General features: G+C 44.8%; 1 protein-coding gene across 1 annotated transcript; it reads left to right on the top strand.

Annotated features, from left to right (window-relative positions):
- Positions 1–1,455: 1,455 nt before the first annotated feature.
- LOC146200044 (uncharacterized) lies at positions 1,456–3,038 on the top strand. Its single transcript, XM_084592262.1, has one exon. The coding sequence runs from the start codon at positions 1,456–1,458 to the stop codon at positions 2,614–2,616; it is 1,161 nt and encodes a 386-aa protein (XP_084448388.1). The 3' UTR covers positions 2,617–3,038.
- The last annotated feature ends 24,796 nt before the right edge of the window (positions 3,039–27,834 follow it).

Raw genomic sequence — 27,834 nt, 5'->3', positions numbered from 1 at the left:
TTTCCTTCTTCCTACAGCCACAACAGCAACAAAAACGTGGACATCGCACAGCACACGGACGCCTCTCCGTTTCACCTCCACGAAATGCAGACGCAGAGGTCGGGTTCGAACCCGGGTACTCCGGCAAAGTAGTCTCTAGTCGGCAAAGTCCCTCGTAATTTTTATTCGTTCCTCTCGAGTATGTGTCTTCATACGTGGCTGTGTCTAGGGCAGCATATGCTTTCTCAATTGTCTAGACCTGCGGTTACTTTCTGTCCTAAGTAGCCATATTTTGACTACAACTTGCAGTGCTTCGCTAAGTATTGTAATCTGCTGTTCCTTCCAGAGGCTACTGAATATTACCTTATTGCCTAAATATTGATTTTCAAAACTATTACTCTGCTATTCCTATATATGCCATCAATCACTCTTTGCAGTTCATCCCCTGAGTTACTTAGCAAGGCAATGTCACCTGCGAATCGCAGATTACGGAGGTATTTTTCATCTACCCTTGGTGGGCTCGGTAGCTGTGCAAAAGCGCAGACTACTAATCCGTTTGTCTTCATAATGCAGGCGCTTACAGTCACCGTTCACCTGCTGCTTGTTACCCTGCTGCATGCTTCACCTGGTTCCCCGCTCCACGTGGCCACTCGCCATCATGAAAATGCAGCTTTCCTGCCTGCTACGTCACCGGTCCCGGACCTACATGCGCCGCCGCCGCCGGATTACCTCATCCTGGATCCATGGCCATCCCCAGCGAGACAATCATCATCGACTGAAGCATCTATAAATGTGTCGCATCTGTCGCCGCCGCTCTGTGGGCTCGGTAGCTGTGCAAAAGCGCAGACTACTAATCCGTTTGTCTTCATAATGCAGGCGCTTACAGTCACCGTTCACCTGCTGCTTGTTACCCTCCTGCATGCTTCACCTGGTTCCCCGCTCCACGTGGCCACTTGCCACCATGAAAATGCAGCTTTCCTGCCTGCTACGTCACCGGTCCCGGACCTGCATGCGCCGCCGCCGCCGGATTACCTCATCCTGGATCCATGGCCATCCCCAGCGAGACAACCATCATCGACTGAAGCATCTATAAATGTGTCGCATCTGTCGCCGCCGCTCTGTGGGCTCGGTAGCTGTGCAAAAGCGCAGACTACTAATCCGTTTGTCTTCATAATGCAGGCGCTTACAGTCACCGTTCACCTGTTGCTTGTTACCCTGCTGCATGCTTCACCTGGTTCCCCGCTCCACGTGGCCACTCGCCACCATGAAAATGCAGCTTTCCTGCCTGCTACGTCACCAGTCCTGGACCTGCATGCGCCGCCGCCGCCGGATTACCTCATCCTGGATCCATGGCCATCCCCAGCGAGACAACCATCATCGACTGAAGCATCTATAAATGTGTCGCATCTGTCGCCGCCGCTCTGTGGGCTCGGTAGCTGTGCAAAAGCGCAGACTACTAATCCGTTTGTCTTCATAATGCAGGCGCTTACAGTCACCGTTCACCTGCTGCCTGTTACCCTGCTGCATGCTTCACCTGGTTCCCCGCTCCACGTGGCCACTTGCCACCATGAAAATGCAGCTTTCCTGCCTGCTACGTCACTGGTCCCGGACCTGCATGCGCCGCCGCCGCCGGATTACCTCATCCTGGATCCATGGCCATCCCCAGCGAGACAACCATCATCGACTGAAGCATCTATAAATGTGTCGCATCTGTCGCCGCCGCTCTGTGGGCTCGGTAGCTGTGCAAAAGCGCAGACTACTAATCCGTTTGTCTTCATAATGCAGGTTGGTAACAAGTTCTCTCTTTTCGCTAAAAAAAATAGTAATTACTTCCTAATGCAGCTGCCGAGCCTGCAGTGCTGCGCTGGTGGTGTTGTTGATTGTTCACGTGCCATTCGTTTACTACTACTTTTGTCGGGAGATGTGGAGACCAACCCTGGGCCCGAGAATTCTGAGACTATACTGTTCGAACTGCAGAAATTGACAACTGGACAAGCAACGCTAATTTCCGACTTGCAGGACATCAAAGCACAGCTCAAAACAACTGACACAACCTTAGCCGATTTAAACAAACGCATGATTACCCTCCAATCGCACTACGCCACTCTTTCTGCCCTTAACTCTGAAATAGACAGCCTGAAAACATTAACAACTGAACTGAGCCAGCAGATCATCAAACTAGAAGAACGCGTTGATGACGCAGAAAATCGTTCCCGGCGCAACAATCTGATATTTTATAATATCCCTGAGACTAATGCGTCCGAAAACTATCAGGACTCAGAACAAACAATCATTCACCACTGTTCCACGACTCTAGATTATGAAATTGACCCGAATCATATCGAGCGCGCTCACCGCCTCGGCCGTTATTCCACAGATCGCATAAGGCCAATCATTGTAAAGTTCTCATCATCCAAAACCAAAGAAACCATCCTCTCTCATGGCAAAAAGCTTAAAGGCACAAATTATAGCATTGGTGAGGACTTTTCCCCTGCGGTCCGTAACGTTCGAAAACAGCTAGTTACCTACGCACGAACAATAACAGATAAATTCGCCTTGCGTTTTAAAACCCTGCACATTGGTCCTAAGCGTTACACTTACGACGAAGCTTCACAAACCATAAAAGAGATTAAATAGCAGTCATTCCGTCAACATTCGGCAAACAGTCCTAAACATGCACCGCAACCTACTCTTTCTTTATCAGCGATTTTCACGAATATCCGCAGTTTTATTTCAAAGCGCGACATCGTTTCTAATCTGGTCTTATCATCATCCAGCAACTTACTAATCTTGACAGAAACGTGGCTGCACTCTGACATCTCTGACAGGGAGGTCCTAACTGACTTGCCAAATTTTCGTCTTTTCCGCAAAGACCGTAAAGACAAGAGGGGAGGGGGAGTACTCATTGCAACTAGGCAGGAGCTATCATGCACATACATTAACTTGTCATCAGATATCGAAATATTGTGGATCTTACTTCACTCTTTACCACACTCAGTTCTCATTGGCGTTTGCTACAACCCCCCTAATAACAGTTCAGATTTCCCTCGTAAATTTAACAATGCATTGAATGAAATCAGAATCAAGCACTCTAATGCCACCATTCTACTCTTTGGCGATTTCAATTTTATTACCATCAATTGGGAGACTTTAACAGCTATAGGTAACAGCGATGCTAACGAATTTCTGGATATTTGCCTTAATTTCAACCTCGTACAAATAATATCCGAACCAACTCGTGTAACCCATGACTGCGCTAATACCCTCGATCTCATATTGACGGACCGTCCTGATTATGTTAAATCTGTCACATATCATCCAGGTATCAGTGATCACAAAATAATACATGCATGTTTCACCATTAAGCCCCTTTCTCGCATAATCAATAAGCAAACAATTAAGCTATATGATAAGGGAAACTATACTGCCATTAACAACGGTCTTCGCGCGTTCCAACTTTTTTTTTAGTCAAACTATAACCAAAGAACAGTTCATGACAACTGGTCACTATTCACAAGGAAAATTGGAGAATTGGTTGAAAAATTTATTCCTAAAATGACCGTACGAAACAACCAACAAAACCCATGGTTCACCAACACATTAAAACGTTTGGAAAGCAAAAAGAAACGCCTTTACCGCTCAGCTAAAAACCAACACACTGACAACTCATGGAATAAGTATTACGAGGCCGAGAAAGTATACCTAAAGAACATTCGTGAGCCAAACGCACCTTTTTTCATTCCGATTTACCTAAAATGCTGACCACTAACCCCCGGAAGTTTTGGCAACTCATTAATACACAACATGCGCGTACCATTTCAATCGCTGATGAGTCAGGTGAAACAATCTCTGATACAGACTGCGCCAACATATTTAATGAAGCGTTTTCATCCGTATTTACTAACGAATGTGATCCACCTCTTCCTGTACAACAGACATTTATTCACCACCCTATGCCTCCCCTAATATTCTTTCCTGCAGGAATCTTATCCTTGATAGAAAACATGAAGCTGTCATCTTCTGCCGGTATCGACAATATCAACACTAAAATACTGAAAAACACCAAAGACACATGTGCGTCTTTATTGTCATTGTTGTTCACGCAGTCACTACTCACAGGCCAACTACCCAACGATTGGAAACGTGGGAAGGTCGTTCCAGTCTTTAAATCAGGTAACAAGAACTCGCCATTAAATTACCGCCCCATTTCTCTAACCAGCGTACCCTGCAAAATCATGGAGCATGTTATCTATACCCATATCATGGCCTTCCTTGATTCTAACAACTTTTTTCACCCCGCGCAGCATGGGTTTCGTAGGGGCTACTCTTGTGAAACCCAACTGGCTATTTTCGTGCATGACCTGCACATTAACCTGGATTCTAATCAACAGTCCGACGTCATATTTTTAGATTTTGCTAAAGCCTTCGATAAAGTACCCCACAAACGCTTAATGATAAAACTTTCCCTATTAAATCTGCACCCCAACATTTTAAAATGGATTGAAGAGTTTCTAACTAATCGCTCCCAGTTTGTTACTATTAACAATAAGTTCTCTAACTTCCTTCCGGTGACGTCAGGTGTTCCCCAGGGATCAGTACTTGGCCCCCTACTTTTTCTTATATACATTAATGACCTACCAACACATGTAACCTCTAACATACGCATGTTTGCTGACGACTGTGTAGTTTATCGTACCATCACTGGTCCCACTGATCAATCAACACTACAAAATGACCTTAATGCTTTACATAACTGGTGTGACCACTGGCTAATGGAACTTAACCCACATAAATGTAAACTTTTATCCTTTTACCGTCGTCGTAATCCTTTTATTTTTTCCTACGTAATCTCTGGAGTGCCCGTACAACCTGTTCAGTCATATAAATATTTAGGCGTAACACTTTCTAGCGATCTTTCTTGGAATTTGCATGTAACTAACACAATATCATCGGCCAATAAAACATTAGGATTCCTAAAACATCATCTACATTGCGCGCCTCAACATGTTAAACTCTTAGCCTATAATTCACTCGTAAGGTCTAAACTGGAATTCGCGTCACCCATTTGGAACCCCCATCAAGCTTACCTCATTAATTCTCTCGAGTCCGTTCAAAATCGCGCTGCCAGGTTCATCCATGCCCTGTATTCTTATGATGTTAGTGTCTCTGCCCTAAAAACAGCCTCAGGTTTATCATCACTATCTCTCCGTCGTCGCACTTCAAGCCTTTCTTTATTCCATAAAATATTCAACAGTCCCATGCGGGCAGCTCCTTATATTCTTCCCCCAGCACGCATATCACCCCGCACCAGTCATCGCCTGCACGTCGCCCGTCCATTGTCACGCACCGTTACCTTTTCGAATTCCTTTTTTCCCCGCGCAGCTGCAGACTGGAACGGCCTTCCAGGTGACATCGCTGTTATCACCTGCTCATCCAAGTTTCTTGAAAATGTCAAAAAATATCTACAATAACTATGTTTTTATAATGTTTCCCACCCCTTATGTAACACCCCTTCCTGGGGCCTTTAAGGAAATAAAATGAAATGAAATGAAATCCCTAACTGCTACCATTCCAAGTCTCTGAATACATCCTCTAGACAAGATGTGATTAGTACTGGGGAGATTGTGTCTATACTGCTCTAACCTTCTTCTTTGCAGAAGTTTTGTGACTTTCATTATGCAGAACTATGGTTGCTGAGCAGCCACTATAAATATCTTCCAGTACATTTACAAACGACTCATCTCCACACTGATTTCGCAATTCCTGCATGACTACCGAGATTTCTACTGAGTTAAATGCTTTTTCGTAAATAATGAATGCTATGCATAAGATCTGGTTATAATTCTTCGACCACTTGGTTTATTGTACCAATAGACCGATAGTTAAGTACCCTTTCCGAAAACCTGCTTGACTTTCATTTAATAGAAGTCTGATATTGTCCTGATTTTGTTAGTGATTACCTTAGTAAACACCTTGTAAATGACACAGTAAGTAGACTGATCTGTAATTTTTCAAGTCCTTAGTGTCATCTTTCTTATGAATTGTGATAATATTAGGGTTCTTTCATGATTACAGTACAGTCGATGACACCAGGCAATTCGTATAGAGGGTTGCCAGTTATTCTAGCTTGATATCCCTAGTCCATCAACCAATCTGTAGTTACCTGATCGTTTTAACTGCGTTCTCCCTTTTCATAGTTCCTAAAGCTTTTTTAACCTCATCCTTCACCAGTGGCGGAACGTCTGACTGCTCTTCACTACTGCCAACGTCAATATTGTCCAGACTACTCGGCTACTGGACAGGTTAGTATAGAATTCCTTGGGTACTTTGGCTTCTTGTCCATATTTGTGATGGTATGGCTCGCCTAATCCGTTAGCGCATATATCTACTATTTGCCTATGCACAATTCCCTCTTCACTGCATTAAGGCTGCCCCTTTTAGGTCACGCTGAATTTTCCCCAAATTATACTTCCTTATGTTGGCCACTTTATACTTATTCATTAGCATTTATTTGTCACGCGCCTTCGTAGAACGTCGACGGAAGATGAAGAAGAGCGGTCGGGTAGATCGGTAAAGAAAGAAGAGCAAGGGCAGAGGAACGTTTGTACGCTTCGCCGCAGTCCTGTTTGTACCGATCCCTGTAAATAAACCCCCCGTGCGTACAAAGCACGTAACAATATATATCTGCTTTTTCTATCCTCTTTATTTGGTTGCAAGCTTTCATCGTTTGACGTTTCAAAAATTTCGTGTCTTTAGCTGGAAAACAGTATCCTCTCTAACTTTTACCGAATACTTCTACCACACACTCAGTAGTGATATTGTTCATTACTTCTAGGCTAAGGCCGCCATCCTCGGTTAAAGCTAAGTATCTATTCTGTGCTATCTATTGAGAAAAAGAATGAAATGAAATAACTAGGAGAATAATATTGAAATAGAGTGCACTTGGAAATATTATGATGGGCAGCTTACCGGCATCGCTCAAGAGGAAAGTATATAAAAGTTGTATCTTACCAGTACTCACCTATGGGGCTGAAACGTGGAAGCTAACGGCAGGGGTTCTACTTACGTTGAGGACAACGGAGAGGGCTATGAAACAAATATGGCAGATGTTACGTTAACAGCTAGGAAGCGCGAAAAGTGGGTCAGAGAAATAACTCAAGTTACCGACATTCTAGTGGAAATTAAGAAGACGAAATGAGCATGGCCAGGACATGTAGTGCGAAGAGAGGATAACCGATGGTCGCTTAGGGTAACGAACTGGATTCCAAGAGAAGGAAGGTGCAGCAGGGGGCGGCAGAAGGTTAGGTGGGCGGATGAGGTAAGACATTAAAAGGGGTCAGTTGGATAGAGCTACCAATGGGCCGCGGTAACTGGAGGAATATGGGACAGGTCTTCGCCCTGCAGTGGCTGTAGTCCGGCTGAGGATAATGTTTCTCAATAGATTCGGCCCTCGCTTCTTTTCCGCCTCAGTGGAGGTTGGGGTTCATATTCCTAGGGACTGGCACTACCTACAGGTACTTGCGACGCTTTCAGAGGTCGTTTATATTTTCGCCATTTCTCGAATCTCTTTGCGGTATCGTAATCTGCAAGATAGCTTTTCCATTCTTTTTCTGCGGCTGCATGAGAAATGTGGCTCAAGCTAAAAACTGTCTGTTATCTGTTAAAAACTGTTCAAAACTGTCTGTTTTCCTGTTTTCTAAACTTTGTACATATGGCACGCAATTCCATGCATGCACAACTACAAAAAGCACGATATTTCCTATTGTCTTCCAAAATTATTACGGTATTTCTATAGTTTTTATCTTTTCATGTCTCAGTCACGGGTACGTTATTTTATATGTTCTAGAAATGCATACAATTTTACGCACCTATCTCACGCCAGGACGAACATTTGTGGCAAATATAACTTGGGCTTAGACTGTGCATGAAGCTCGTGGTTTTCATAGCTTTTTAAACAAATCAAACACGCTATAGCGCAAGGTCTGGGATGTATGCATTGCAATTAGTCCTGTGGATAAATACAAGAGTGGCAAAGGCCAGGCCTCATCGTCGTCGGTATCGTGTATGTCTGTTCGATTGGGTATGCTTAAAATGTGCAGCAGTTACAATGGTCGGTATGTTTAAATTTGATGTATAGTAACATGAAGTCAGCGAACAGGTCATCAGTATGGTGGGAGTATCGACCATTTGAAATGCAGCAAACAGCTTTTTTTTTTTAGCATATATAATGCTGTTATATTTTTATTTCGTAGCCGGGGCCCAAAGCAACGTGCTGTAGTTTATGTGTGACTGAGAGAGGGAGTGAAAGATTTGAAGTTCAGTGCCATTGGAAATGTTTCCAGATTGATGTATTAAGCCGTCAGAAGACGAAAGCTTTTTAACTAGCTGCTGAATATATGCATCGCACCTCATACGGTGTGGAAGTACCCCTAAAATCATATGCTTTTCTACTATATCGACTGGAGTGATGTCAAAGCGCAACCCACCAACCAAGCTTTCGAGATTGTTTAAAAAGCAAACATTATAGCTATTTAAATTTTAAGGCTATTACTTTTTGCTCGACCAATCAAGCAACGTTCAAAGAGTATCATTGTCGGTATGAAAAAGATCGACACTATTCTCTGATGTGAACAATGAGCAGGTGTCATCAGCTTACAAAATGCATTTGGGATGGCAGTCATTACCCGCTGTACATTACTCAATAAAAGCGACTAATGCCACAAAATCAGATGGGTACTAACTAGAAAAAAGGCTATGCTAAATATAGAAAATATCACTCATTTAGCCGAGATTGGACGCACAGTGCTCTAATAGCTAAAGAACCACAGTCAACGCCATTGGTTTTGCTCAATTGTCTTTTGCATCCGATCTGCTTTCACCCTTGTCTTCGTTGTCATCTGCCCTGCGCTACGCTAACTTCCCCTCCGAGCACTAAGCTAAGGACGTGGTAGTTTAAGATGCAATATTGGCGCAATAAGGCATTTACGCAACCTAGATTTAGTCTGAATTGATGCAGTCTTGCATGCTCACTCTGTTGGCGATATGCGCAAGAAATAAAACTAAAAATGACATAGATGGAGACATGAACAGTTTCCCTCCAAACATCTAGACGACTGGCGCAAGCGTAAAGTTGCCGAGTCACGTTTCTTATACCGTGCTTACGCGGTATTCTCACCTCACGCTTCTAACTGTACATCAGCCTTGACTCTAGAATGCGATTTTAGGCCATACATATCTTTAGGTGCAAAATTTTACAAGAATTTAATAAGCATTGTTCATTCAAAATACGAACGGTTTAATATAATGCAAGGCAGAAGTGGTATCCTGCACCTGTAAACATCCCTGACTTAGTTTCCGAAGAAATGTCCTTGCATAGCTTATAGCAACCTGATAATGACGCCTTTATTTTGGCTTTTGGGTCGGGGTCAATGAAGTGTTGGCGAATTTTGTCATACGGAAAGAAAGTTACCTTCGAACTTTGACAATATATGGGTTAAAAAGAGTGATCTAGCAATTTTTTGGAGGTGAAGCGTTCCTGCCAAGCACATTAAAGTAATTCGAAAAGATTGATAATGCCTGGTCTGAAATGACTACGTTGTCTGCAGTCTGCCTTCAAAATGAACTTTTGAAATGTTTGGTGACTTCAGAAACCTACATAGGTACGTGGTCATTGAAAACGAACAGGACCGACCAAGTGTATAGAGGCGAAAACCCGTGCAGGCAGCGATGCCAGGTTAGAAAACGCGTGCATTACTATGTCACATGTCATAGTCAGGTGATTAAGACATGCAGGTAGAGGCACATAGTCGGTTCGAAACCTTGTTACTTAACATGACTAGCACATTATTGACTGTTAGGCAGCGAAATGGCGTGCCAGCGCCCAAATTGCTCTGCGACTGAATATAGCTCCATAAGTATTATACAAAAAACGACAAAAATGGTACGTCATGGAGGTCCGTTACTGACAAGTGAATGATGTACCAGAGGTAGATGGAGGAGGTGTCGCACGTCATTCGCTTCTCAGTAACGGATCTCCATGAGGGGCCACGTTTGTTACATTTTGTATAAACCTTGCGGCGCAGCGATCAGTAGCGGAAAATTTGGGCGGTGGCATGCCATTTCGGTTTTTTCATGCTGTTATCTACTGGCAAGCTGTAGTCAGAGCGACGCCGCTGTTATTATGACAACTGTGAGGCGAATGAGGAACTCAGCCCACTACCTTCTTTCAAACACGAGCATCTGATAATACACTAGTTTCAAACCCCAGAGTGTAATTTAGGACTAGAACCCTTGATCATAATTTGGGACTCCGAGTCTGTAACTTCGCGCTATATATTACGACCACTGAAATTATCCCGTTACACTGACATCATAATCTTCCGGTATCATTTTATGCGAGCAATCAACGCGACAACATCGACGGGCAAATATTCGCCATAATCTCATGCTTGCAGCACGTTCTGTAGATTATGAATACTGTCGCATAAAGGTGACAACGCCGCTGTCGACAAATATGAGGAGGCATAAACTACCCTTGAATGAATTCTTTCCTGGGCTGACTTTCGCGTGCAAAAATGGTAAGCAATTGGCGGCACCGATAGCAACAATTGTGCGCGGCGGTCGTCGCGCAAAGAATGCCCGTTTCTCTAATCAGTGCTCAATTTATATGCGGCGAAGAAGCATACAGATAAAACGGCGAACGGATATTAGCATCACCTGGAACATTGTACAAATACAAGCGCGCACCTCAAATCCTTGGATATACATCTCAGATCATCTGCCGCGTCAAAGGAAATGATTAAGCCGCTTCTCGCGAGAACGAGCATGAAGAAGCAATGAATACACAATATATCCGTCAGTTCAAATCAGAATCATATGGCCGCATGCCGGCGGCTCCCGAGAAAGAACAAATAAACATTTGAATGGTTCGCGGCAATAAAGTCTGAAAGCCAACTTCTCGCGAAGCAAATACAATGGTACAGGGCAGGCGGTCGCTAATGATTGAAACTGGGCTTTCTTAAGGCATGACAACGATCCTGTAGTAAAATGGTGCCAGCGCTGGCGGGCACCTAAGGAAAACAATATCTGCAAATATTTTAAGTAGTAATGTAGATAAGTAATTTCTGTTACCTTATTACCTATTACAGTTATGCACCTGGCTCTTTTCAGAAATTTGACGCCTTCTGTTGGAAATGATATCTGTCTTTTTAGTTTCAGAAACACGACTATCTTCGAAAATGTGTGTCTATTAAATATTTCTGCCTTATGACTAAATTCGCGCGCTTTCCATAACCTGAGTTCTAAGCGATGCGTCCAGCGCTGTCGATCAATGGTGCAACTACAGCCTGGCCTTCTAGGTTCTTCTTGCGTGGCAGTGCTTGCCGCTGCTCACCAATAAGGCGAAAGCGGAGCAGCGCGCTGACTAACGGTACTTTGGGCGTCGCGTAGTGCTGGTTTATTGGCATTGCTTCTGTTGGCGTGAGCCAGCAAAATTTTGACCAGCCACAGTGCCTAGGGCTCATCAAAGTATTTAAAACTGTAGAAATTGATAAGGCCGTTGTTAACCATCGGCTAAAATCTCTGATCACAATCAAACAGAAGTACTTAAAAATTGTTATTCATAAATTATTTGATCCGCTTACTAGTGAACAGTGAAACAGAGGGGAAAATACAGGAACAGAACGAGCACGACAACACAACCTCGTGTTGCCGTACTTCTTCTATTCCCGTCTTTTCCTTGTTCATTCTTTCATTCTTGATACATTGCCACAGACATAGACGTAAAGGTGCACATAATCATTGGGTCTCCTCTTTGAATATGGATAGAAGAAGCCAAAGCTCAATGCTTTCTGCTGTTATTGTGTTTACTGCAGTGACCATTGCGGCCCATTTTTTTTCTTGTGTTCTCCGACATAGCCGTAAGGGTGCTGGGGAATCCATCTTCATACCTCAGAAAAACATTTTGTTTGATTTCTAGCCGGCTTCACTAATAAATCTGGTACATTTACAGCCGTTGTCTGTTTAGAAACATTTGCATAAATACATTCCTAGATATCCCAGAGGTGAACACTTTAGACTTCACAGCTAGCCAAAATATAGTTTCTTTATAAAGCTATAGAAATTATTGTCTTCCCGCTATTTGGTTTTATTAGTTTTCTGCCATATTCAGTACGCTTAGTGAACTTGTGCTAAAGAGGGTAAAAACTTAGGCTGTGAGACCTATAAAGCTAATTTCACAAAGATATTTATATAACAGCAAAATTGAGAATAAACATAACGTCCGTAACTAGCCAGATACGCCTATTGCATACGTATTTATTGAAGTGAACACTGCTAGTTCGCGGAGATGCAGAAGGAGAACGATTCCTTGAATAAAATAGCTCAGGCGTTTTCCCAAAGACCAATGTCGATTTGGAACATTTGCAGGTTTCGGGTATTACAATGTTAAAGAACATCGCACATAGTTCTGTAGAAGATTACTAATTGATCTCCTGTGAAACAGATAGACTTTAAGGTGACAATTGATCTCTTACCGCAAATACTCTACGTGTAAATGTGAAATATGTATGTAACATCGGGGTGTTTTCAACTGATCATTTAAGCAAGAAATATTTATGGAAGCCGAAAAGGTAAGGTCGGTTTAGTTTAGTGTGCAGAGCGCTTAGTGAGACAAAGAAAAGTTGAAACGTTTAAAGAATGAGAAGAGGAATTTGTTCTATATGCAAAATTGTCATTTGCGGGCCCTTTTTTCAGACTGTTCGAGTGCTGTAGATTCGAAGTTATTCACACACTCCTCAGCGTGCATAAAACATCGTCGGTCATTTGAGTCGAAACGGTAGCAGTATAATTTCCTGCGTAGGCTGTGTGCGTTCTATGCAGACCTTGAATTTTCCATCGGGGTAATACTGATATTTATACTACTTGGCATCTTCGCAGCGTTTTAGGATTCAGAGCCTGCCTAAATGTCATGGCTGGTCTAGCTTTTCTTCCTTCAGTGAAGCCGTCAGGGCTTTTTCATCTTACTTATTTTTTTATTTGTTTAGTTCAAGTTAACAAGAACGGCGTCTTGAACTTACACAACATATGCGCACTGCTCCATTCGATTGCAATTTGCCTACTTAATTTGTTCGTGCCACAAAAAAAAACCTTAATTCTAATTTGCAGTATCGGCTGTCGCGGAGGAGGCCATGAACGAGCATACAGAGCTCCAACCGAGCTAAAAGTTCTCTTATCGGGAAGGCGGCGACGGTTGTCTCCGAAATTCCCTCCCACCCCAATTCCGATAGGTCGGTGGGGACTGCTTTACTGCAGTTTCCTTTGCACGATTCTTTTTGATAGCTGTCACTTACGGGCCCCGCGTAGAATGAGACCGTAGGTATCTGCCCAAGTACGTCGAAGTTTTGGGCTCGCACTGCAATGGTTGTATCGCAGATGGCTGATAAGGAGCACGTTAGCTTCGTATTGTGGCCGGGGTGCCTCGCCGATCGAGACCCCGGCATGCCCTGAGGCGTCGCGTTGCCCCGTTGCTTCTCGTAATGTTAGACCATCGAATCCCACCTTGCGGCTACTTAGGCGTGTGCCATCAGAAAGTTTTCGCGTGCATTTACTGCTGCCCATCAAGAGTTGCTTGCAGCGCGAAACATTCGCTGTGTGCGTCGGCTTTCGTCTCTGTGTCTTGCCTTGTTGCAGGCGCAGGAGAGCGAGGTGACCTCTGCCCCTCACAATGCTAGTAGCGATGGCGACCAAGCAGCCATTCACATTTGCGTCGTGCGATTCTTCCTCTAGTCGCATTTTCTCTGGAAGGCAAATAGTATGTTTGTTTTTCGCTGAAAAGCACCTCACTTATTATAGTACTTCGCCAACTCACAAAGTGATTTCAACGTCAGAAATGGACAGGAATCTTGGTCTGACTTAAAGAAGGCCGGAAAATCGCATACAAGTTTTGTCTCGGCGGGAAAAATTTTATTCGAGTCACTTTTGTTTTGCATTCAGATATATGCGTGCGTTACCTTTGCATAGAAGTTTGTGTTTAAGCCAAACAAAGTAAGGAAAATGTCTAGACGTGTTTTGCCGGGGGCGTTGCACGTGCGAGCGGTGCTTATAGAAAGAAGGGTAACAGTGGAAAACAAACGTTTTGATCTGAGATGTAAAAGTTGTAACTACAAAAAATAATTTTGAAATTTTATTGTCACAATTTTTTGAAGCAAGCAGCCATTAAACTCTACTTTTTGCTTTCTTTCCTATGTGAGAGCACCGAATATGATTTCTTATATTGATTCATCTTACTAAACTGGTTAGATAGCACATCATCACGAGTTCATTCTCTGGCGGTCTATAAAGGCTGGAGCATCCACTGTGCTTTTTCTGGGTGGTTTCGTTCTGCTTTTTTTTTTAACGGTAATGTCCATTTTTTTTTTTTTTTTTTTTACGAAGCAAACGTTTCTACATCAACCCCGAAAGAAAATAACGGTAGGTAATAGTTTGGAAAACAAGCATCTGAAAAAAAAACAACAAGGAGACAAGGCGCTGCTTCCGAAATGACCTGACACTCACCGTGCATACTGTTTCAGGCGCTGCTGCTGACCGAATTCTGTTTCAGGCTAGTTATTATGCATATCCCTGTTACCGAGATAATGATGTTTGCCTTTTAGCGGTATCGTGGCCTCCAGAAATCCTGAACCGTTTTCGGGCATTTGCAGTGTACGTACATATGGCGCTTTCTGGTTCTCAGTGGGAATACGGAAACGAACCCAGGTACGATTGCGAAGGCTCAGGAGGAAAAGATGGCGTTAGTTTGTGCCGCTGTCAAAGCCTTATGATGTATCTAACATTCAATTGATGTTCTGGAAAACCGTCCCCGCTGGTCCAACGTTCTAGTTTATGGCGTTCCTGATAAAGGTAAGGCTGCAACTAGGAAAGACTCCGAGCATCTTGTTAAACAATTTTGTTCTGAAAAACGTTTTCTTACAGTGTCTTCATTATCCCAGACTCACCGCATAGGCCGTTTTGCAGACTACAGAATCCGGCCAATTACTGCTAAGTAGTTCAACGAAAAAGAAGTTTAATCTGTCATAAGCAAGGCTATAAGCTTAAGAATATGTACTTCAGTATTTCACGTGATTATTCTCAAAGCGTTCGCGGCAAACACCGCTAACTATTCAAGTATGCAAAATCAGTAATATCTGAAGGTGACAAAGGGCGTTTGGTTTTTGATAAACTGTATGTGAATAGTAAGCCTCATTTCTGGGATATCGAAGCCAGTCGCGCCGTGTGGGTGAACCAGAAGTGACGCAGACCTTCCACTCCTCATAAATTGGCAGTTAACCCACCCTCAAAGTACCTCGCACGGCGCTGCGCTTTCTCGGTACTAACGTCCTTTGCATCAACATAAAACATCTTCTTTCTAAAAACGTGGCTGTTTCTTTTCTGATCGATTCGTGCTGTTCGTCGATCATCGCACTTACTGAGACTTGGCTAAATTTCATGACTCCTTACAATGTCTTTTTCGTCTGAGATTCCAAGTTTAACATATTTCATTGTGGCCGCGTGGACCGTAGGGATGGGGGTGGATTTCTAGCCATTAACAAAGATATCACCGCTGTCCTTATTTACGTTGCGACGTGCCTGGAGTCAGTGTGGGTTCGTTTGAAATGTGGCCCTTCTGATATCATTCACGGTTAATACATCGGCCTCCTGACATTAACATTTTATCCTCAAGTCAACTTGGTCTAATCTTAAGCGCACTTCCATTTCTGTTTCCGAAGTCAAGCTTCCTATTTCTAGATGATTTACTTTCCGACAAACGACTGGTCCCCTTTATTTGGTCCAGCTAATGATCCTAAAGCTCAGGCTTTCCTCCAGTCTTGCCTTGACTTTTCATTTCAGCAACTTATGTCTGAACCGTCTTGTTCCCCATTTCTACAAATCTTGTGGATCTTGTCTTCACTAATAATCCTTATCTTTGTTCTAATATTGCGCTCTTAGGAGGCATTTCAGGTCAGTCCATAATAACCGGGAAGCTTAATTTCACACACCGCATATAAAAACAACTCGCAAGAAAGACAGGTGCTACAACCGAGCAAAGTTCGGTGAAAAAAACACCGAGTTGTCAGTTTTTGCTGAAAACTTTCTTCTTGATTTTGCGACACGTTCAGTTGAGGACAGCTGGAACCTCTTCAGAAACGAACTTGCTGAGCTTATTGACCGATTCGTACCTGTTATCACTATACCTCACACTAACACCGCACATTGGTTTAACATCCACCTACGCCGCCTGAACAATAATTAGAAACGTCTTTACAGACAGCCACCTTGTCAAGCTGTCGCGAACGGTAGCTTCTTGTGGCTGCTCCTTCCTTGCGCACAAGAAAAAAAAATGAGTTTGAATTCGAAAAAAACAGGCTCTCCACTTCCTAGCAACACTACTAAGTATGAGATAAGGAATATTAGACGTTGCTTAAATCTGCTCGGTGCCATTTCTTCACCCATGATTTACCATCAATGTTAAAGAATAAGCCTCATTAGTTCTGCCAGATAATTAACTCTTTGAGTCATCATGATATTACTCTAAATAATGCCGAAGGAGGCAGTGCTGCCGTGGTTGAATGCGCACAAGCTCTCAAAGACGCATTCACATCAGGCTTTACCGAGAAGAGTTTTATTTAGCCCCGGCTACTACTAATAATTCTAATAGCGTAAAATTCGAAATGATTATTAGTGAAACTGCAATCCTTTCTTGACTAAAGAAGCTTAAAGCAACATCAGCGTCTGCCCGCCTCAGGTTAATAACCTGGGTTAAAGGTTTTCTCTTTTCCAGGTTACAGTTTAGCACTGTCAATAACCATTATTTGTCTCTCAGCCAAGTTCACTTTGGCGTTCCACAAGGAAGCGTGCTTGTCCCCTTGCTTTCCTTGATATATATTGACACATATGCCATTCATAGACGACGAAGATTTGAACCGGCGATTCGGAGAAGACGACGAAGCGAAACGGTGCTCCGCTTTCGTGCTGCCCTGACTGGCTGTTGGTGTTCTTCGGCGTCACAGTGCCACAGCGCCTTCTGTGTAACGTTACGTTACAAATCTGGTGGAGGAATTGCCAGGTATCGATCCAGTCCTGCATAATCAACCTGTCAATACGGAGCTTACCCCCGTACATCAACGTGTCGGCCGCCGCCTACGTGGAGAGCCCCCTGAATTCGGACCCCTTCCGGCCGCTACCAGGACGACGCATCCTCAGACGGCCGTAGAACCAGCTGCAATGACATCTGAGAGCAGGCTTCCCACCCACATCCTGTGTCATCAGCCGCGAACACCCCCCTCCTTTCATGGTGACGTGTTCGAGGACGCCGAGGACTGGCTTGAGAACTACGAGCGAGTTGCTCGTTACAACGGGTGGACTGATGAGCGCAAGCTCCACAACGTGTACTTCGCTCTTGAAGAGTCTGCACGGACATGGTTTGAAAACCATGAGGCTGCCTTCCCATCCTGGGCAGCCTTCTGTCGTGATTTCAAAGCCACCTTTCCTAGCGCCGACCGCCGGGAGCGAGCAGAAGCTGCGCTACACTCGCGCAATCAGCGCCCGAACGAGAGCGTGCGTATGTTCTTTGAGGACATGACACGCCTTTTCAAGCGTGCAGACCCACAAATGCCTGAAGATAAGAAACTGCGTCACCTGATGCGGGGCGTTAAACACGAACTTTTCGCGGGACTGGTGCGCAGTCCACCGCGCACTGTGGCGGAGTTTCTCAGCGAGGCAGCGACTATGGAGACAACGCTGCAACACCGAGCCCGTCAGTACAATCGTGACGTGAACATCATTGGGTCCGACGCACCTCCTGTGCATATCGGCAGCGACATGGACGCACTACGAAATCTCATCCATTCTGTCGTGCGGGAGGAACTGCAAGCGCTCCGGATGCCTTGCAACACAACAGCTTTTCCTTCACTGGCTGAAGTCGTCCGGGACGAGGTGCGTATGGCAGCTCAGCAAGTTGCTGACGTTCCCCAGCAGCGCGTTCCCCACCAGACGATCGACGCGAGGCCCACCTACGCGTCCGTCTTACGTAGGGCTCCCCCGCCGGACCATAGTATCAACGCCGCAGCTCCAGCAATGGAGCCGCAGGGTCCTCGCATGGAGGGCCTCGCATGGAGCCGCATGGGGCCTCACTACTCCCCTCCGCCAATCTATCAGCGACCCCGTCAAGTATGGCGGCCCCGGGACCGTCGCCCCTTGTGCTATCATTGCGGGGAAGCCAGTCACCTTTACCGGGCATGCCCGTACCGCCGCGTCAACATGCGGGGTTTCGCCTCGGAGGAACTCCACCCTCGGTATGACGAACGGCCTACTCAGATTGCAAGCGACCTTGCAGCGCGACAGTATCCCGTCACGTCCGGTTACCAAGAGCGTCGGTCTACGTCCCCGACGAGCTACCGTTCGACAAGTCCCCACTGTTCCCGACGCCGCTCCTCTCCCAGCCCTAGCCGGGAAAACTAATACCAGCGGCCTTCGGAGGCAGGGTCGCTGATGTCGGGAAATGTGAAGATCCTCCGTCATCGTCAGGCCGACCCGACGAGATTTCGCTTGTGTCAGGTACCGACAGCATCCGGCATACTACCTCCGATTTATGTGTAACGATTGATGGAGTGGATGTCACCGCGTTACTCGACACTGGTGCAGATTATTCAGTAATGAGCCGCGGTCTCGCCCGAGAATTGAAGAAAGTTTTGACACATTGGTCCGGCCCGAAAATTCGCACGGCGGGAAGCCACTTGATCGAACCTGCAGGCAAGTGCACAGCGCGGGTCGGCATCCGTGGTTTTGTGTATGTCGGAGAATTTATCGTGCTTCCTGAGTGTTCGAAAGACTTGATCCTTGGTCTAGACTTCCTGCAGACCAACGGCGCTGTCATTGACTTGAAAGAAGCGCGTGTTTCCTTTTCGACGAAACGAGCCGTGGCGCGCATTGAAAACGAAGATCCGGGTCTGAACGTTTTGCGTATAGTCGACGATGACGTGAGGGTTCCGGCACGTTCTAGTGTGTTGGTTCTTGTAAAGCATGACTTATTCCACGATTACGAGGGCATCGCGGATGGGCACCTTCCGCTACTACTCGAGAAGGAATTAGCCGTTGCTCGAGGACTCGTACAACTCCAGAACAGCTGTGCTACTGTCCTCCTGACAAATTTTGCTAAGGAGATGCGGCATCTCGCCAAGGACACGGCTGTTGCCGTCCTTCACGATGTTACTGCCTTGCCTCATTTATGCACCACCGGAGCGAACCCTAAAGAGGAGGCCGCACCTTGTCATGCTCTGCAGACCGTTAAAATTAACCCCGACTTGAGGCCCGATCAGAGGAATCTTCTCTCGGCTCTTCTGAGCGATTTCGCAGACTGCTTCGCCACAGGCTCTAAGGTCGGTCGTACTCCTGTCGCCAAGCACCGCATCATCACCGATGAGACCACGTTACCGGTATGCCAGCGCCCGTACCGGGTTTCTCCTAAGGAACGTGACGCCATTAAAATGCAAGTGGATGAAATGCTTGCGGACGACGTGATCCAGCCTTCGACGAGCCCATGGGCATCGCCAGTGGTCCTTGTCAAAAAGAAAGATGGCACCTTGAGATTCTGTGTCGATTACCGAAAGTTAAATAACGTGACTAAAAAGGACGTCTATCCGCTGCCCAGGATTGATGATGCCCTCGACCGACTACGCGACGCCAGGTACTTCTCCTCATTAGACCTCAAAAGCGGATACTGGCAAATTGAGGTGGATCAGAGAGACAGAGAGAAGACTGCATTTGTGACGCCCGACGGCCTATACGAGTTTAAGGTGCTTCCGTTTGGTCTTTGCTCTGCACCGGCCACGTTCCAACGTATGATGGACACGGTTTTATCAGGTCTCAAGTGGCAGTCGTGCTTGGTGTACTTAGATGATGTTGTTATTTTCTCGCCTACTTTCGAGCAACACTTGGACAGGTTGCGCATCGTGCTTCAAGCACTCAAAGACGCGCAACTAACGATCAAACCTGAGAAATGCCACTTTGGTTTCAAAGAACTACGCTTCCTCGGCCATGTTGTCAGTGCACAGGGCGTTCTCCCTGATCCCGAGAAGACTACCGCAGTGTCAAATTTTCCACGTCCTACCGACAAAAAGGCACTTCGACGATTTCTAGGTCTTTTTTCGTACTATCGACGCTTCGTCCAAAATTTTTCTAAGATAGCTGAACCACTGACAGCACTAACCAGAGATGACATACCCTTCCTGTGGGGAGACGATCAAGAGCAAGCCTTCCAGGAGCTTAGAAGCCGCCTACACAAACCCCCAATACTCGCCCATTTCGATGAAGACGCCGCAACAGACGTACATACTGATGCCAGCAACGTTGGCCTCGGCGCGGTACTCATTCAGTGGCAAGGCGGAGTAGAACGGGTTATCGCCTACGCGAGCCGAACACTCTCACGATCAGAGGCGAACTATTCGACAACGGAGAAGGAGTGCCTTGCGGTAATCTGGGCCATCAGCAAGTTTCGACCATATTTGTACGGACGACCCTTCCGTATTGTCAGCGACCATCATTCCTTGTGCTCGCTGGCAAGCCTTAAAGACCCGTCTGGACGCTTAGCTCGTTGGAGCCTCCGTCTTCAAGAGTATGACGTTACTGTTGTCTATAAGTCGGGACATAAACACCAAGATGCGGATTGCTTGTCACGCGCGCCATTGGACTCCACCGCAGTAGAAAACGCCGACGAGTTCCCCTTTATTGGGGCCATTACTCAATCCCATATGGCTGACCTTCAACGCAAGGACCCGGAGCTGGCGCCGCTCATCGATTATCTGGAAGGACGCGGTGGTAGAGTACCGCTTGTTTTTCGTCGTGGCTTGCAGTCATACGCTTTACGAAGTGGAGTTCTCTACAAGCGCAATTTTGAAAGATCAAGAGAGACATTTCTACTCGTAGTACCTACGCACCTACGGCCTGACATCTTGAGCGCTTGTCACGACGAACCGTCCGCCGGCCACTTGGGAGTTAGTCGTACGCCTGCAAGAATTCGGGAGAAATACTATTGGCCGAAATTATTACCTTCAGTACGATCCTACGTTAAAACCTGCCGTGACTGTCAACGCCGAAAGACTCCACCCGTGAAACCAGCTGGATTTCTTCAGCCGATCGCTCCACCGCAAACTCCATTCCAACAAGTGGGAATGGATCTTCTCGGTCCTTTCCCGAAGTCAACTAATGGAAAGCGTTGGATTGTTGTCGCGACAGACTACTTGACCCGATATGCTGAAACCGCGTCGCTCACAAATGGAACTGCCACCGAAGTAGCAGAGTTTTTTGTCCACGACATCGTGTTGCGTCATGGCGCTCCGGCTGTTATCATTACCGACCGCGGGGCAGCTTTTACGGCCCGCCTGACTAAGGCTGTACTGAACCTTACACATACTAGCCATAGACGGGCCACGGCATACCACCCGCAAACTAATGGCTTGGTGGAACGGCTAAACAGAGCTCTGGCCGACATGCTGTCTATGTACGTGGATATTGAACATAAGACCTGGGATCAAATCCTGCCATATGCCACGTTTGCATATAATACGGCACTTCAGGAGACGACGCGGCTCACACCCTTCGAGCTTGTCTTCGGCCGTCGAGTGACCACTCCACTGGATACAATGCTGCCCGTATACACCGACGACGAAGGTGAGCTTGACCTGGACATCGCTAGTTTTACCCAGCGTGCGGAAGAAGCACGGCAGCTGGCAAGGCAGCGCATATACCTACAACAGCAACTAGACGCTGACCGTTACAACAAGGGACGGCGCTTCGCTGCCTACGAGCCTGGAGACTATGTCTGGATTTGGACGCCCGTTCGTCATCGTGGGTTGTCTGAAAAATTGCTGCGCCGGTACTTCGGCCCATATCGTGTCCTCCGCCGCCTCAGCGACGTTACTTACGAAGTTGAATCCGCGACCCAAGATCCCTCAAGCCGCAGACGACGCAAGTTCACTGATGTTGTACACGTCGTCCGGATGAAACCCTACCACGATCGCCCCGCTGACTATTCTTGAGACTGATGGTGCCCCGTTTTGTGTTGTGGTATCCCACACCAACCTAGCATAACATCTGTCAGCTCATCGCATCAAGCAGCATTTGCAGCATCGAGGCGATGCTGCCAAGAAGGGGGGCAATGACACATATGCCATTCATAGACGACGAATATTTGAACCGGCGATTCGGAGAAGACAACGAAGCGAAACGGTGCTCCGCTTTCGTGCTGCCCTGACTGGCTGTTGGTGTTCTTCGGTGTCACAGTGCCACAGCGCCTTCTGTGTAACGTTACGTTACAATATTGATGATTTGCCTAACTCCGGTTCTGCCCTAATCAATCTTTTAGCTGACGATTTAGTGATTTATCGCAAAATTTGTAGTAAAGAAGATCGCCTAGCCCTTCAATCCGACCTCGACATATTAACAGCATAGTGTTCTACTTGGCTCATGCAACGTAACCTTTCTATAACAAAATTTGTCTTTTACTAACCGAATGTCTCAGTTTTAAAGAGCTTTAAATGACACTCTAGTTGAGTTTGTAACCACGTATAAATACCTCGGTCTTCACTTTCCTCCAGACCAAACATACCTCAACAATATGAACCTTAATCTGGCATCCGCAAAGCTGTTTTTAGGTCTCTTAAAGCATAAAGCATAGCCTGCTCTCTCCCACATCCGATTGCGTGCTTACACCACTCTTATTGACTTAATATTGAATATGTTTGGCTATTTTGGGCGCTCATCAAGCATAATTAATAAATAACATCGAACCTTTGCAGAATCGCGCAGTTCCGTTTATCTTCTTTGATTGATCGCGGCATAGAAGCAACACAGCACTGAAGAAACACGCTGATCTTCAGGATCTATGTCTCCGTCGTAAAGCTGCCCATTTAACACACTTTTATAAACTTTGATTATAATAGATTTTATAATCTATTGGATGCCACTACCTCTGCTTAAGTGTTTTGGGTACATTTTTAGCTTTTTAGGTCAGTTTATTTCTGTCTTGTATTTCTGTTATTTGTGATTCTCGTTTTTCTATGCTGTCGTTTGTGAGATATTGTATAGCTTGTATTAACGTTACTGTCTGCTGCTCTGTACATATTTTGTTTACACCTTTGCTCTTTAATGTTTAATTTTATGTTTTATATTTTTGCAAACACAGATGATGCTCTCTTGGTTTAATTCTGTTGTGTGTGTATTGTGTTTGTGTATAACCATAAAGCGCCAGAGGTCTTCTGAGTCGTATAGCCTACTAACCCACTCCCAAGTTCTAGGGCATTGTATAGTACGCGACTGTTTCTGAAAAGTTGAAGCTGCATTTAACCAAAACCTGCCGTTGCAAAAACCGACATCGGTAGCTAGCGAACTTACGCAACTGGCAAAAAAAGAAACATGGAATCCCTACAACCCCTCACCCACAGGAGCAATACGAATGAGGAATAGTTAACGATCACAAATAAAGTAATTGTTCAGCTCTAACTTATGGCAAGCAATCAATGCACTGCGCATTAATTTGTCTTGTTCTGAAGAATAAACACACTGTGGCACTTTTGTGTGCAGGAACTTCGACAATAAATCTAGAAGCGGAAATAAAACGTCTCTTTTCAATATTCAGACACGCGACTCGATTTCTTTGTATTATTTTCTGTGAGAACTCTGCAAATATGTGATTCGCATTGACAAGTGCGTTTCGTTTTTTCATAGAAGATTTGGCAGCACGACAGCGCTGTAGCGGAAGAGCAGAATGTAGTGGTGTTATTGTGATATCGTTAAAAAAGAAGTTCACGCGTTTAATCATGATATGTGCTATTCCTGAACTTTACGCTGCGGTTAGTTATACAAAAATTGCTCGCAACAGTGATGACATCACACATTCCCTTATCATGATGCAGTGCTGACTGAGGGGCCAAATGTGTGACATCATCTGAAAACGTGACGTGCCCGAGTTGGTAGATACAATGCCGGTTAAAGATGGCAGGCGATCTGGCGGAACCTTCCATGGTCTCCGGAGTACATGACGTCATGAAATAACGTGGCATGGTACAGCGTGGTGGCTGCTGGGTTTCGTTGGGCAGTTACGCTTGGTTTTAGGAAGATGTATATGTAGACGCTCAGTGGACATGCACTAGAACGCCTTCATTGGAGGCTGTGCCACACGTACCTGCCGCCGTGGAAAGTTTTGCAAGAGTAAAGGGCAACCACGAAGAAGCATTGCCAGGTACACAGGACGAATGCAGGCGGCGAGCAGCCATCATGATTGAGCCAAAATAGACCCAGGGACTGCAGATTTAATGCTTTCGCATTCGGAGCCCGTAACGAAATTAATTATGCGCCCTGGAAGTCTTTTTTTTTATTGACGGGGAATAGTAGAGAAAAATTCCGTCGAATATTTTAAGCCCCTCTACAATAATCCGCAAAACAGTGGGCCCGGACTGGAATAAATAAAGTTTGCACATACGGTTCTACTAGAGGGAATTGGAAATTAATAATCTGCAGTATGCAGTGAGAGTCGTTAAGCTGAGTTGTGGATTTCTGCTTTTTTAATGGCTTGGTTCAGGTCACCGAAACGCCCTGCATTGCATCCCGATAACATATTTTCAGTTCATGTTTCTAATGTAGTATGCCGAAGAACACCAAGTATTTTGAGGCAGTCAGCGTTGCTCAGCATTGACTTCAATTGGTATTTTGCTTTCAAAGGGTATCATTGTCCTCAGCAAAATGCTTCTTGTACGACCGCATTTTCGCCTTGTGAGTGACGCGCACAGAGCCTGCAACCTGGATCTGCGGACAGAGTGTCGCCAGAGTGAGTCCTCATTAACTGCAAACCACCTAGTGCAAGGTTATTTAATGAAGTCGCTTCATAATAAGTACGTAATTAGGTGAAATAAGCTACATGAAAAAAAATAATCTAATAATTTATCAATTTGAGCAAATTATTTTTGAATGAAAAATTTAATCAGTGCAGCACATGAAGCTCTATTTAATAAAATATCTGGTTCAATTTGTTTGGTAAGAAAAATAAATCATTAAAGCTTTTAATTTAAACATAAATAGTCATTAAGCAGCTTTTGCTATTTACCTATTTGCTAAATAACGAAATTAATATTGTCAGTGCAATAAAATAGATCCCGGCCTCGAAGGCAGCTTTTCGTTGTAGGGAAAAGGCAAGGAGCCCGTGTGCTGTGCGATGTCAGTGCACGTTAAAGAACCGCAGGCGGTCGAAATTTCCGGACTCCTCCACTGCGACGTCTCTCGTAGCCTGAGCCGCTTCGGGATGTTAAGACCCACAAACCAAATCGAACAATAAAATAGATAAAAAATAATAAACTCTAGGTAATTACTCCTAACCGATATCAATAAAGGAACTTCTGAAACACCTGTCTCATTATCATTATTTCATCTACTTGTGCCAATTAACTAGTACATGGAGGCTGCCGAGGTAAAAGCTACTTGTCCGCAGCTTGAATGGTTCTTGGCCTCCTTTACATATATTGGCTGACATATTTCAGAGAAGTTGACATATTAGAGAAAAATAGACAAACATAACTACAATGTAACAGTACAACGTAAGCAAATGATTTTGTGAGGCGGATGTGTTGAGTGGGGTTTATCTGCTATTGTGTCCGCCAAGGTTTAGCTAGAGATTTAGTACTCGAGGCAACGTGATAGCAATCACTTCATGGCTGTAATTGGTGCTCAAAACAGTGATGAATAATTTTTCATAGATACGCGTATTATATTTCCGAGCGGTCTGTCGTAAACTTGGTATATTTTCAATAATTTGTTTGAATGTTCTTTTAGAACAAAATAGTAGCTAATTAAAAGATTGCAAAGATGATTACTTTAGGGATGTTGTTTGTGAAGGGGCCTTCGGTTTGTGAATCATGTCATGTTTGCCGTTTCACGTATTAGTTTTTTTGCATCAATAATATTCAATACAGATTGCAGGCTGATGTGGTAAAAAACGTTGGGAATAGACTACATGTGAAGTCAAGAGTTGATGGTATATTCAGCAGTCATGGGTAAGAAACAGCGGTTTTCACTTAGGCTACCTGTTATGCGCCTTAGTTTTCGAACTACAAAATTCAGCAGAGAGTCCCTTCAGAGCGAGGAGCTGAAAACATACCATGATATTCCAAATATTTACGGATAAGAAATACAGACACTGCCTCGAGCAGACAAAATTCTAAGCATGAAAAGAAGAGGTTATATGGAGAAAGTTGGAGGAGGTCTTTCTTCCAACCCTACCGCACTAAGCAGATGGCATCCGGCGATACAGGGCCCGCGGTGCAATCACTGTAACGAAAATGCAGGCATGACACACATGGTGTAAAGATGCTTTAGATACAACGAACCAGACAGGAATTTAGAGTCTTGGGAGATTTTAATGATCAGCCAAATCAAAGACGTCAAAAAGACAATCATCCATCTGGCCCTAGACACCGATGAATCACAAGGGATTCAAGCCTGCTGAAAGAAAAGGAAGTCTCCTTGATTGGTGTAAATAAAGATATTCATCATTCGAGTGTCACACTGGCATCTGATTGGGAAGTATATATATATATATATATATATATATATATATATATTAGCCTAACTTTATTTATTATCCTGACTACATGATACCAAACATCTCAGGTGGTACAGATCCCCAAGTGATTACAACTTTTCCTCAGGCCTTCAATATAGTATTCTAGAGCACAATATCTACTCTCCACACGTCTTTCTATCTCTTTTCTGCCACTCACACTTTACACCCTTCCTTTATGGTCTAGTTCATGCGTCAACGGACAAGTGTTACACATACAGCGCCTGAACATTCATATCAACCAATTCGCAATTTTCCGCCTCTTTGGCACCGTGACGGCCGTGTCTCAATGGAGAGAAAGCAAAAAGACGTCGTATGCTATGCGATTCCAGTGCACGTTAAAGATGCCCAGGTCGTTGTTTTGTTATTTGCTTTACATTGACAGAGATTAATGCACAAAGCACACTCAAGTCACAAAATATTTGCAAACTTCTGCCATGATTGTAAAGAAAAAAAGTGCTTAGTGGACGCCCGACAAGGTTCGTCTCCGAGTACATTCCCCTTCTGGATACACAGTCTGACTTTCATGCCATTAACAAAAATATATCAGATAGTAGTGATCTCTTCCTCTATCCCCAAAAACAAATCGGAAATACACATCAAGATCCGTGTTTTACAGTGTAGTAAATACAGCCGAAAAAGGAGACAGTTCATATATATATCAGAAAGAGGGTAAGTATACAAAAACAGCTCACACAGTTACACAGTTCAACAAAATAGACAACAAAGGACATAGCATACGTTAGGCAGCCGTTTTGCGTGAGTGGAATCATGTGATTTTTTCTCATGACTGACTCATGAATTTCATGAGGGCCACGGACGACTCCTAAACTACACAATTATGTTCATTTCCATCTAAACCTTCCGCAAGCAGTCCTCCAAACATAGGGTCCGACTAAACAGCCCGAGGGTCAAGTTGGTGCATGATGGTGCATGATGGAATGACACCACATGCAAAAGCACGTGTGTTGTCTCTTTCTTTTTTTTTGTACTTGTTGCGCCGCCGTTCTTTTCATCAAAGGTTCTAACAACCAGTCTTTTCTAAGCTTCTGCAAATGCTCGACAAATCCAAGGTATCCGTACCGCATGCCCGGTAAGAGCAGGCTTCACAACGCCAATAACAAATGCTGCATAGATTAATCCAAACCGTATTCAGCTTGTTTCGATATACAATACCTTGATATCTTAGTATAAAAAAGAACTGAACAAGGGTA

Source organism: Amblyomma maculatum, chromosome 2, assembly GCF_055883805.1.
Source record: "Amblyomma maculatum isolate TAMU_Amacu chromosome 2, ASM5588380v1, whole genome shotgun sequence".
Lineage (NCBI taxonomy): Eukaryota > Metazoa > Arthropoda > Arachnida > Ixodida > Ixodidae > Amblyomma > Amblyomma maculatum.
The sequence above is the reverse complement of the archived record's forward strand: the minus strand, read 5'-3'. Positions and strand labels throughout refer to the sequence as shown.